General features: G+C 44.8%; 1 protein-coding gene across 3 annotated transcripts in view; it reads left to right on the top strand.

Moving 5' to 3' along the window:
* Col22a1 (collagen type XXII alpha 1 chain) overlaps positions 1 to 13721 on the top strand; it is a 159317-nt gene that overhangs the window by 98438 nt on the left and 47158 nt on the right. For all 3 annotated transcript variants that reach the window (XM_090339454.1, XM_090339455.1, XM_090339453.1), the window contains 4 exons: positions 6845 to 6880; positions 8384 to 8437; positions 8749 to 8793; positions 11140 to 11187. In XM_090339454.1, coding sequence (XP_090195580.1) covers positions 6845 to 6880; positions 8384 to 8437; positions 8749 to 8793; positions 11140 to 11187 — 183 coding nt within the window. The remainder of the gene's footprint in view (positions 1 to 6844; positions 6881 to 8383; positions 8438 to 8748; positions 8794 to 11139; positions 11188 to 13721) is intronic.

The following is a 13721-nucleotide window of genomic DNA, read 5'->3' as shown; positions in this document are numbered from 1 at the left end:
CTCTCTGAATACTTGAGTATTTACAGAACTTGGAGAGCCACTTCATCCACAGCCAGTATATCCAGCTCTACTTTTCCATGGAAAAATTGAAATTTCACTGAAGAATGGTTTTATGGATGTTTCATCCATTGTTTCTTAATCTTCCCTTCTTAACCTTCCTTTATTTTCCCACAAATATCACATATTTTCCTTCATCTTCACTGAATTTATAACCATTACAATTGGTGGGCAGTCTTTAATCTGCCTTATCTTCTGTTTATTCTCTTCTTTACTAAAGATTCCATATTGATAGGCCTTAAAGTTGCTCTTTTTTTGTTTGTTCTTTTTGTTTTTTTGATCTCAGGGCCTGAGCACTGTCCTTGGGCCTTCTCAAGGCTAGCACTCTTCTGCTTGAGCCACAGCACCACTTCTGGGTTTTCTGTGTATGTGGTACCAAGGAATCAAACCTAGGGCTTCTTGCATACTAGGCAAGCACTCTACTACTAGCCCATTCTCCCGGCCTTGAATATTTTTTTTTTTGATAGCCATGTCTTACTGTTATTCAAAAGTACTGGGCTAAGATGCCCAGTACTTTTCAGATACCATTTTAAATCCTGAACTACTTTTAATATAAATATATATTTAAACTAATTATACACAATTGTTGCTAAGGCTATTGTTTTTACCCAGATTTATAATCTAATTACACATCTAATTACAACCTGGGTTCAGACCAGAGCAGTGGATGGCCCTTCATATATAACTCTCAAAGAAGAATAGAAACCTAAGAATGAGCCCTGTAGTTCATACCTGTAATCATAGCTACTTGGGAAGTATAGACAAGGAAGATCATGTTTAAGTCCAGTCTGGAGCTTAAAAATAAGAAAGGACTCCTTGTGAAAACCAACGAAAGCAAAAAGGGCTAGGGTGAGGCTCGAACACGAGTACTCGAGCTTGCCTGATGTGAACACGGCCATGAGTTCAACCCTTACCTCCCTACTGTTGCCCCAAATAAGAGCATAAATCTATTAGTCACAATCTCACTAATAACCATTCTCTTTCCTTACTCTATGTTCTTGTCTCAGACTGGTCCTAGGCTTCTTGCTTTGCTCTCTAAATCCTGCAACCTTTGTTCTCTGTCTTTCCACTCTCAAGAAGAGAAGACCCATTTCTGTTCCACCACTGGGCATGTACACCATTCTAAGTATGCCAGGGTCAGGTGAGCAGAAGCCTGTGGAATCCTTTTGAGTTTGCCTGAAAAAGAAATTTTCAGCCAAAAATTTCTGACAGGATGGAATCCTCTACTTCCTCACATCATCAACTTTAACTTTTATCCTGGCTTTTTTTTTTCATGGCTGTCTAGTAACTGGAGAAACAATGTGGCAAAAGATAAAGACAAAGGAACCCAGCAGTCAAGACTTCTTATTTCTGAAATGGCCCATAAGGAGGAGTGAAAGGAGAATTCCTGATAGAGAACTGACCATATATCACCTGCAGGCCTGAGACCTGCATGTAGCACGTTCTTGTTTTAACAAGGTTTCCATGTCCTGTCTACACCCCACAAATCCACTGTGCCAACCCCTTCATGAGAGAGCCAGGCTGCAGAAAGGGAAGTCATCATGAAACATCTTCCCACTTAAGTGATTCTGCCTACAAACTGGCTGGCTCGCAGGTTGTAAATCAATAGTTTCAAGTGTAGTTCTACCACTTAGGCTTATTAAAAGCTTCCTTGGTAGATGAAACTTGGTTGAATTGTCATAAATCTTCTCTTTGGCTCCCAGCCTGGCCACTTGATGGCCGTGAACTCTTGTGAGAGAGTTCAAGGGTACGCTGACAGCAGGCGTGTGCAGTGGTGAGGAAGTCAGTGTCAGGTTCACTGGGGAGGCAGCTGCCCCCGGACAAGAAGGCTGCCTTTGTTTGCAGCCTTGTGGTCCTGGGTGGGTCTGATCCTTTCTGGGGATCGATGCATCACCCCACTACTGGGGAGCTTGAGAGTGAGGAGTCTGTTCAGGAAGTCAACCAGAAATCACCTCCTAGGAAGTGACAAAGCAGCCTTGAGAAGAGGAGAGGAGAGAGAGCAGAGGAGAGAGGGGATAGGGGAGGAGAGAGAGGGAGATGACGTAAAGGAGAAGATGGCGCCTGCGTGACCAGGCGTGTCAGGATGATCACACCTGCAGCGTTGGTGTCTAAGCACCTGTCACGACACAGGGGTGTTCCCAGGATGCTCAGCTGTCCAGGCATGAGCCCCACATTCTGCTGTGTGTCAAGGGATAGAACTGCTTGGAAGTGGCTCTCTACCCGGTGTGGTACTCCAGCCTTGGGGAGCCAGGGGCAGCTCTCCCCGTTTCGAAGAGGGACAGAAGGCTCGACTCCCTCTGCCTGAAAAGGGACCGGGAGGCCATGCAGCCAAGCAGTGAGTGACCTGCTGACAGTGTGACAGTGACAAAAGTGCTGACAATGAGCTTTATTGGGCCCCCGGGGTGATAGCAGGGCTCACAGGCCTCCCTGGCACTGAGAACCCGAGCCATTTCAGGACAAGACCCCTCTTAGGCAGCCACCAAACTCAGGACCTGTTTCTTCCCACTGGGAGCCTCTGTGTCCCCGTGGCCAGACACTAGAGTGCCTGTAGTAGCCCGGGGAAGCAGGCGACTTGCTGCTGTTTGGTGCTGACACCTGGCTGGGTGCTTTTGCCCCTGCAGTATCCTCTTTCCCCCACATCCTTCTCAGCCCTGTAGCCAGAAGTGACAGGACACCACTGGTATCGAGAAGTTTCTCAACCTAGTATTCCAAGGTGCCAGTGGCTTGAAGGTGCCCGTGGCTTTCTGTCCTCCCACAGCAATAGCCTAAGACTGGCAAGAAAATGGTAACAGATGATTGCTAGCCTATACTGGCACAGCCTACAGGCAAGAAAGCATTTCAAATGCTCTGCTGAAGAGTAGACACCCCAAACTGGGGCAGACACTAGAGGCTCGAGGCGTCTCTCCACCATGACCCAGCACACTACACACTGATTAGTTGTCTTGGAAGTGGTTTTCCTCACACCACCAACACGGGTTGTGGGCAGGTTCCAAGATTCACTGCCATCTCAGCCTAGCACAAGGCCCGCTCCTGGCATGACATGCAAGGCCCGCGAGATCTTAGACATTCAAATAAAGGAGCTTTCAATGAAATAACTCTTCTTTAATTATAATTATCAACACACACAGATAATGTGCCAGTATCTGAATGCATTTGCATGCATATGTAGTTGTGAATATATGTGTTTGTATGTTGTCATGTGTCATTAACAAGCAAGGATATGTTCTGAAAAATAACTTGGGCAAATTTATCATTGTATAAACATCAGAATGTGCTTATACAAGAGCAATAGCTATGAGATCACTATAATTATGATTATGACCTTATGAGACTTTATTGTTTATACAGTCATTGATGAAAACATTGTTATATAGTGCATGACTGTATATATAAAATACATATATATGTACACATATGCATACTCATATTAAAGAGAATGTCAGACATATCCAGAGCAGACAGAATAATAAGACTATTTCCATGTGGCTGCTAACTAGAGTCACATGACAGTGGTCACACCTCTCGCTTGCATCCTTCAGCTTCTATTATTTCAAAGCATACCACAGTAAAACATCATTGAGTCAATGTTGAAACCTGTGCTTTGGAAGGTGAGATATGTTTAAATATATCCACCATTTCATTACCATATAATCAAATGCCCAGTTACTGTTCATTCTTTGCATTGTTTCATAATTGCTAGGCTGTAGTCATTTTTCTCTTTTCTGACTTGAGCCAAGTGAAGCAAATGGCAGGCTATAAGAAGAATGAAATTAAGTGGGTTTTTATTTTGTTGTCAAATAGGAATAAATGGAGATTATCCTATTAATTAAAATAAGCCAGTCCCACAAAGACATATATTATGTTTTCTCTCATTTGTGGAAGATAGAGGGAAGAGACCCAAGTTCAGAAAGTAAAAATGGGACAACAAGACAGGAGGCTGGGGGCAGGAAAGAGAAAGAGAGGGGAGAAGGAAGAATAGTACAGGGGATAACAGATTCCCCAGTCCATTATCCTACTGATTTTATTTGATTGGGTTAAGATTTTAGTCTCTGAAGTTCTCACAATCTTGGATTTGTGAATCTCATAGTTTAACACGTTCAGCTTCCCTGGTAGCTCTCATTATTTGATGCTCAGCTTTAGAGGCTTGATCAGACCCAGGTTTGGTGTGTGCTGCCAGGCTTCTGTTCTCCCACGGGGTCACCAGGCACTCTGTGAGCCCACGGTCATGTTCCCACACTGTGCCGTCTGATGCTCGTATCACCGGGCACATCCAGGCTCTCGGATCCATGGCTTCCAGTTTTACCAGTTCTCTCCATGCAGACGGCGTCCTCATACACTGTGTGCAAAGCCTGAGTAGTCTTGGCAGTAACTGACATGGAAGGAAAGGTGGGAATGCCTCACCCTTTCCCACTGATTGCTTTTGTATAATGACGTGGCTCCTTAGTATCCGGCTAAGATGACTAATTAGCTGTTTGGTTATATTGGAAAGAGGAAGTCTGGGCTCATGGATTTAAATGCATCGGTTGGTGTGTTTTTAATATTGTGGCTATTCTTTTTGGCATTCAAATGGTTTTTCTCACAGCAATAGGAGCCTATCCAGATTGGCTCAGAGTGTTCTGGACACAGCCTGGCAGCCTTTGCCTATCGGTCTCTTTGCTCCATGCAATGGTGGGATCTTCTAGGTTGCTATGTACATTCTTTGGCCAGAGCTCTGACTGATCATTTAATTCAAGGAATTGTGGTTCTTCTCAGTGGAAACAGGTCTCAGAGCCTGAAATCTGATGTTAGATAAAAAGACTTTAGAAAATGGTAAACGTTAAAGATAATTAGGCTTTTAATTTAGGAAGAACACTAGAAAATGACTGTACAGTTGGACCCTTTTTGTGTTTTACAAGTTGATAAACAGAAGAGCTGTGAGACTGCTATTTATAGGCTAGGCCCTAGGCTGTTTTGTATTTCTGATTGGTAATCTGCTTGCATTTCTGATTCATAAGGCCAAGGGATGATTTAGTTTTGTGTTACAATAAAGTTCAGATAGGCTAAGGTGCCTACTTCAGGTCCAATGATAAGTTTTCATGAAGCTAAGATCTAAAATGATTATCTTAGAGCACAAAATCCATCCAGCGAAGTAGAGCTTATATTAGATAACATAAGAAAGCATTTGTAGCCTAGATTAATAAAAGAGTTCAATGTTCGTGGTAGACCATGGAATTTAATTTGAAAACAAAAAGGATGCTAAATTGGCATCATTCCTCGTGGCAGTGGTGCACTGCCCCTTCCCTTAAGGAATGGTATACAGCCCCACGGGACTTCTTTGAGATGCACACAGTTCAGATGCACAGGTGTTGGTCCATTACAATGGCAAACTCAGGTGTTACAATGGCCTTTGAACCAAGCAGGAAGGAGGTGCAACTCTGAGCTCATAATTTTACCTGCTTCACTTGATGCCATTTAGCTTCAGCCTTTCCATCTGTAGCAGAAGAATGGAGCCCAACGTTCTGGCTTCGAGTGAGTGTTAGAGCGGGGCTATGGATGAGGAGCAGTGAGCAGGAGCTCACTTCTTCTTTCCACACCTTGAGTTTTCCGCCTCTGCACTTCTGTGCCCATGGCCTCCCCATGTGTACAACAACTGCAGTCACACCTGGAGGCAGAGAATGAGAGAGCTAATGGATACCTGGAGCCATTCTTGTTCCATTAATTCTTTCTTTATCCATTGGAGCACTTCTTAATAGAGAAGTCTTTATTTTCTGCTCACTCAGTATAGTACAGAGAGAAGGCCAAGTGTAAATGCTCGTGTCTGTAGATGTCAGCTCCTCGGTGGCAGAGTTCATTCGTGATCAGGACTCTGTCATATAAAGGTATGATATTCACTGTCCCTTTACAGATAAAATGTAACTAGACACCTATTATAAATCATTAAAGACCTTCCCTTTTATCTGGTTGCAGTAGCTTAGTCCAAAGAAGGACTTTTTCTTGTCCCTATCTAGCCCTTAGGGCTCCACTCCCATCCAGGCAAACCATATAATTGGGTAATGATTTTCTGACACCACTGCCTTTAGGTCTTTGGTGTTTTCCCCTACTTTCCCTAGGATTCAACCTGCACTTAAGAAGGAACTCACTCTGTTTTTGTCAGATTGCTTCATGGTATGTTTAGTGGGTAGGCTTGTAGGTTACCTGGTCTAAAGTACTATAAGGATTTGGGCATTTGTGCACAACCTTTGCTCCCTCACGGGAGGACCCAGGACCTTCTTCTGGGCTTTGCTGCAGTGACTGTGCAGGATGCCCTGCGATGATGGTGGAAAGTGGGACTAATTCCAACCGGAAGCACTTTCCAAGACAGAGACATCTACAGTAAGAGCAATATTATATAAACAGAAAGGAATGCCTTTCTGCAAAAATGCCAGCATAGCAAAGACCCTGAGGGGCACAGGCAGAAATGCTTCTGGGAGACCTGAATTTGTCCTTGAGCATCTTCACTGTGACCTGGGTGTACTCAGCCCGTCCTGAGTGGTTAAAGCCAGGGCACCCCTGAGCTATGGAGAGGATGTGGCTTGGATCTCAGAAATCCAATTGAGAGTTTGGGCAGGGTGCCACAAGTTCAGGGGGAAATGCAGAAGCTCAGCATTTGTGGGTGAGCAACAGGTGGCAACGTGGCTTCGAGGTGAGAGGAAATTAGAGATGTTTTCTGGGACAGTCAAGATCGTGGCTTAGGCAGGAGCAGCACAGCAGGGTTTGAATGACCATTTCATCACTGAGTTGTCTACTGATTTGCTTCTTTGTTTCTTAGGGCCCATCTGGACCACCCGGAGACAAAGGCCCCCCGGTATAGTATGCTTTAAGTGGGTCCCTATGGGAAGCATTCCACTCGAATCAAAGGCACTTAAAAATGGAGGCACCAACAACTAAAATAACTTGTGAAAGTTCCTAACCTGAGATGGTGTGACACTCTAAAACGGGAGCGCTGACCTGTGGGAAAGGGTTTGACGTAGGAACAGACATCAGTAGAAGGGATAGTGGACCATCTGACTCAGTGTGCCCATTTTAGGATTAGGCTTGATGAGACTGACTTTACTTTTGGGCAACTCCTTATCATAAGGACAGGCACAATTTAAGGAGTCACAATTTTAGAGGAGCTGATTTTTTTTTGCCAGTCATGGGGCTTGAACTCAGGGCCTGGGCACTGTCCTTGGACACATTTTGCTCAAGGCTAGAACTCTGCCACTTGAGCCACAGCACCACTTTTGGCATTTTTCTGAGAATGTGGTACTGAGGAATTGAACCCAGGGCTTTATGCAGGTGAGGTAAGCACTCTACCACTAGACTATATGCGCCTGGCCCCAAGGAGCTGATTTTTTAAAATTGTAGCTTTATTGCCCCCACCAGCCGCCCAGCCATATCACTCTGAGCAAATGAGGTGAATTCTCTTTGTACATAACAAGGGCACAGCAAGACCAGTGAGCCACTGAGCAGACTTAACGGACAACAGGAGAGATCAATATAAGCTTTTATCTTAGGAGTGGCAAAGGCTTGTGATAGAAAATATATACATTTACCATGAAAATGTAAATGTGTATAAGTGCATCCTAGTGGAAGAAACCATCATGTTAGCAGCTGGGAGAGACATCATAACCATGTCATGTGCACATATTTGAAATTATATTGATTCATAGGATTTCTGAAAAAGGGGGGAAGGGATTTTTATAGCCATTTTGATAAAGAAGTTGAGACACAGAGCAATTAACTGATAGGGCCCAGAAAATGTCATGCAAAGAGGAGGTGAGGAAGATGGGATTCAAGATGAAGGGTGGTTGTAAGGGGAGGTCTGTAAAAGTTCTAGAACACACAAGGTCAGCTCGTGCATAGCAAGGAACGAAAAAAAATGCCTTTCAGAAGAGCTGATTTCCATCTGCTGTTCCATTAAAGGAAACATCTTAAATGAAATGAAGAATGTGTACAATTCTCTGATTTGGGCCAGAAATTTTCTAAAGTAGGGGACTAAATTTCTTTTATACTTTTGAATGCCATACATGCTCTGAACATTGTGCCAAAGATTTGGGCCAGGGGCCTTACTTTATCCATCAGCCGCCCTGATATGCAAGAGTGCATGCAAGACTTGTACCTAGGCCATGCCACAGCTGTCTCTTCCACTTGCCTAGGTTTTTAGGCTTGAAGTGAAGGTTTCCTGAGCACTCTGTGTGTGGAACACATTGAGAAATATGTGAGCATGCTTCTGATATGTGAATCAAAAGTGTGAGCCCCCTCTTGCCAAGAAAGAGAAGCCTTTGTTTGCTCACATGGGGGGGTGTCTTGTCTCCTTTTCCATCAGGGGTCTCGAGGCTTACCAGGGTTCCCCGGCCCCCAGGGACCAGCTGGTCAGGACGTAAGTAGAGGGGAATGTCATCACCAGCGTCACGGGATTGCCTACTTTCTCCTGGACTTGCTCAGCCACATAGGCAGTGGTGCAGTCCAGTCAAGGGTTTTCAGGAAGGCCCAACGCCTTTAAACACTTTGTGCTCTCCTGTCAGTTTTTGATCAGTATTTATCTTCAGAGTTGATTGAATTTTTTCCTCCACCAAATTATACTTGGTCGATTGAGAGGTTTGCAGAGGAGATGGGGGGGCATAGAGTGGATCAAGATTACATGCCTATCTCAGTTATCATAGTCTTCCTTTCTTTCTTTTCTTTTCTTAGGGTGCACCAGGAAATCCAGGAGAAAGAGGGCCACCAGGAAAGCCCGTATGTCATCTTTCAGTTCTGGAGAAATGTTGACTATCAAGCAGGGCTCCAGTGAAAAATAAAGCACAATTCAGACAGCTTGAGATAAGCAAGGGGACTTTTTCAGATCTCTGAGCAGAGAAAAATGATATGGAATGCACAGGACTTAGAGCCACAGTCGAGAGTTTGTTCCACCATGGTGCCTATTTTCAAAGCTAGATGAGAGCTAGAATGGTAAGATAAAGAAGGAATGGTAGAAGTAGATTCAAAGCTATGGCTAGAAAGAGTGGCCTGAGGTAGAGAGGGTACACTTCCCATACCCCCCTCTTCCTGCCCCCTGCCCTGGTCCCCTGAAAGTGTGTCCCTCTGGTCAAACTCAGTCACAGCCAGCAGGAACCCATCCCAGGAACTCAGCTTCCTTTGGCATGGAATATGCCTGAAAGGACAGGCACTGAGAGAGAGAGAAAATGGATGCTAGGAACCTCCATTTTAAATTACCAACTTTCTTCTTTCAGCCTTTGGTATGGATTGCCGTTTTGGCATTACTTAGGTTGTCAGAAACATCTAGTGGGAAGCCGTAGAAGCTTGAAGGGACATAGGCTACTATGGAAGCCAGGTCCTTGGTAGTGTAGCCACAGTCCAATTCTCTTCTTCAGGTTTCCCTGAAGTGTAACACCTTCAATTCTCTGGCTAAGTAGCCTGTGCCAGAGAAGGGCCAATGGTTGAGGCAGATAAGCAGGGCATGGTGGCTTCTCTAGGGGTGAACAGGTCTGGCCGTTCCTGCCAGCTGTGTAGATATGGGAGGAGTTAGTCCACTCAAGGTGCTGTTAGGATGGGAGAGAGGGTGGCTGTCAAGCTGGAGGATTGTGGGCTGGTGTGAGATATCCATGCTCATTGGGGCAGAGCCTTCCCCTGGAATGGCTCTGAGGGGCTACCTGCCTCCATGGCAAGCCTGGCCTGCTGCTGGTTTCAAGTAAGGACTCAGGCACAGAGTTCCCCTTGAGCTCAAGGCCACCATCTCTCTCTTCCATGAGTTGATGGACCCAGCAGAGACCAGGACCAGGTTTGTCTTTGTGGATCCTGGAACCTTTTCACTGAAGATCTTCTGGGGAGATATGCATAAATCTGTGCTGTGAGTGAGAAGGAACTTACCTTTTCTCCTCCCTGGAGCCAGCCTCAGCCAAGGATATGCCTCACAGAAGCATAGCTTCACTCAAGGGTTAGGCCTTAAGGAAGGTGCCAGGCAAAGAAACAAAAGCTTAAAACATTATGGCCACACTGTGACCCTGACATTGTTCTACAAAACAAAGTAAGTCATCAGAGGACAGCTGACAATGTGACATTGTGGTTGTCTCATCACCACACAAAAGGATGCTGGAGAGGGTGTGGAGGAGAAAAAGAAGGAGGGAGGGAGGGAGAGGGAGAGGGAAAAAGGGAGAGAAACGAGAGATAGATACAGAAATAGAGGCATAGATACAGATCACTGGTAGATAAATGGATGGATATTGTTAGGTGGGTGGGTGGGTAGGTAGGTAGATAGATATCCATAGATGTTGATAGCTAGATGTTGATAGGTATGTAAATAGATGATAGGTTGGTAGGTAGGCAGATATTGTTAGATATTGATAGATAAGTAGGCAAATAGATGGTAGATAGATAGATAGATAGATACACAGATATATTTTAGAGCCCATTAAAATTCATGGATATACCTCCATATGTGGCGCCACACATGGCTTTCAGGAACTCTGTGGTCTCACTAAGGAGAATCACTGCACCAGGGCTCCCAAGACCCCTCTCAGTTTCACAAAGGAACTGCAACCATGGAAATGCTGTTCTACCCATGCCTATGTCTCATTACAGCAAGGAGGAGCATGTTCAGTGTAGCACAAGAAATATTTAGGGGAGGGTCTTGGGGAGAGGCCAGGCCAGGCAGACGTGTCCAGCTCCCGTTCTCCACGGGGTCATGCAAGCCAGCACGTCTCTCTCCCAGCTACACTGCCTGGCACCATGTACAAGCTGCTGCCACAGGAAGCTGGCTCGTGTGTGGCTTCCAGGTGTCTGTCACATAGGCATGGCATGCCCTCATGGCTTCCATCAGGTGAAGAGAAGGCATGAGTGGGAAGAGACCTGAAAGGTCCGGAGACCTTGAGGCCTGGGTAGGGCTGGCAGCCTGAGCCAATGCTGTGGAAGAGGAGAGTCTTGGTGGCCCCTCTGCTTGGGGCATCAGCTGGCCTCCTGTGCACCATTCAGGCAGACATACACTATGAACTACAGCTTGCACTTCGTAGGGCACTTGTTTTCTGAAGGTGCATGGAATATAGTGACTATATGAGTGTGTGCATTTATTTATTCTTACTTTACCAGGGTTCTTCTTCAGTGCTGTCTCCAGGGGACATAAATCTCTTGGTTAAGGTAAAATTGCATGTGCATGGAAAAAATGGTGATGGGATATTACAGAGTTAAGCATTTTTTTTCCCTCTGAATAAATCTATGATGGCATTAGCAGCAGCAGCCTTGGTTGAGAATTCATAATGTATGCCCACCCGAGCACTAACATCATGCCCTTTAATGTGGCAACCACTAGCTACATGCATGTGTCTCCGTTAAAACTGAAATGAATACAATTAAAAATTCAGATCCTTGGTCAGACTTTTCAAGGACTTAATGCTCACATATGAGCTGGTGGCCCTCTCCTGAGCCAATGTTGATATGGGACAGAATGTTCTAGACAATGCTACTTTTCATCTGTGCATCTCTCAGCTTTCATATTCCATGAGGTAGGTACTATTCATATTCTTGTTTTGTATATAAGAGGCACGAGACACTGGGAAAGCCAGGGGACAAGGCAGAATGTTCTGGCAATAGAATCCAGCTCCAAGGTCAAAGGATGGCCTTAATCTCAACACAGGAGTTTTCTCCCTCACATGCAGAAAAGGCACTGAGGCAGAATCCAGCAACTGGCTTACAGGTTCTGCTGCTTACAGGGCCGTAAGCAAATGAGTAGGTGACACTGGTTGCTGGGCTATAGCCAGCACAGGGCCAAATTGGTACAGATTTACCTGCTTTCTAGAACTTTGTGTTACTTGTGAGGAATACATAGCCTTAGAGTTTCAGCTTAGACAAGGCAGGGCATAGCTGCATCTGAAGGCTGAACTGTGAAGGTACCAACTGCCTGCCCACAGACCTCAGGCCTTAAACAAGGTGAGAAAGGCCATGAACAAGAGATGAGGGAAGAGTTTCATTTTACAGATAACATGCATTTCAATGGGGGGTTTCTTATATATACTTTTGAAGCACTGGATAATGCCCCACTTCATGCAGAAAACCACACGAAGAAAACGAAAAGTTATGAAAACTTTTCATAAGATTGGGACTCACTCTTAATCTCCCTACACATTGAGATGGCTCAATGGAATATTATACATTTTATTAAAAATGAGTAGCAGAGCAATCTTTCAAGATTTTTATTGATAGGACTTTTCCCCCCTTGTCATCAAGGACAAGACAAGAAATCACTAGTGATTCAGTGCCTTTTTTTATTATAGGCTTTTATTAACCTCAGCCACTCTTCATACTTCTGTGGCTGTGGAAAAGCTGGGTTTCCATCCATCCCCTGCCCTAGGGTCTCCAACCCTAACATATCGCAGTCCTCATGCCAATAATCGCTGGCATGAATGCTGTGAGGGTCTGCACCACACCCCCAGCCAAAGCATAGACAGATATTTAGCTGGGTTAATTTCTTGTAGCAATTACTGGATGTTCATCTGAGCACTGGAACCTGACAGGGATGTGAAAATCTGCAGTCAGGGTAGACCCCAGGGACCTCCTTAGCCCATGAAGATACACTGAGCTTGAAAATGAGTTGTGAGCAGTGTGGGTTAGGCTAAGGTTGCCGAATTAACCACATCTACTTCCCAGGATTAGTCAGTTGTTGCTGGCTTGATGACGTAGGTTAAAGCCTGCTGGTTTAATCCAGGTGAGTGGTGGCAGCTGTCTCCATGGCGGAGGGAGGAGGCATTTTTTTTTATTATGGCATATTGACCTCTGCCCTGGAGAGTTTTCTAGCAATTCTATAGCTCATTCTGGTCATTGGAACAATGCCTGAGTAGAAGGTTCATCTTGTGTGGGTCCTTGTTAAATGAAATTCCATAATTGGGTCTGAGTCCAGAGAGGCCACTTACAGGAAGTCTCCATTAGTCAACTGTCTGGCATGTATGATTTCATCTGATCAGTGAGGAGCTCTGTGGTGCATTCTGCATGCATTTTACAGGGAACGCAGTTAAGCATGGATAGTTTAAGTTTCTTGTTTTAAGGCCATAGAGCTTAGTGGTGGCAGGAACAAGACTTAAACCCAATGTGAACAACTCCAGAGCCATTGCACTAAACCACCTTGCCAGCTCTCTGATAAAATACAGGCAGCTAATGAGCTTCCTGTACCCCGCCTAGAGAGCTGAAAGCTACACAGTGCTCTGATGGGAATACTGAACTGAGATTCAGATATCTACAAAAGGTTAGATGAGCAGAACACATTTGTGGTACAACAATAGGATTTCATTCAGTATTGATTTACTTTTACAGCTGACTGGGTCTGGGGATGGACGAACCTCACTCCATGCCCACAGAACTCTTAGGCTGGGCCAGTGGGTTGACTCCAGTGCCCTGGGGATGTTTGGGAAGTACATCTGGGTCTACTTACAGTCTAATCTTCAAGGAACAACCTTGCATAACTGGAAGATAAGACAGACCCAGGCAAACAGATGTACTGGGAATTGGAAAGAAATAGGAAAACAATATGATTTTTAATTCTCAAATGTAATCTCTTGATGCTAGAATCACTGCTAAGCATCGTTCCTAATGACTTGAGTCCAAGTTCAGTAAAGTCTTCACAGCCTAAATTATTGCTGCTTTAGGCTAGCTTTATTCTTTTTTACATATATGTTTATTGT

The sequence above is a fragment of the Megascapheus bottae genome, chromosome 9, assembly GCF_031878675.1.
Source record: "Megascapheus bottae isolate mThoBot1 chromosome 9, mThoBot2.hap1, whole genome shotgun sequence".
NCBI classification, from domain to species: domain Eukaryota; kingdom Metazoa; phylum Chordata; class Mammalia; order Rodentia; family Geomyidae; genus Megascapheus; species Megascapheus bottae.
Note: the sequence above shows the minus strand (reverse complement) of the source record. Positions and strands in the feature narration are given on the sequence as shown.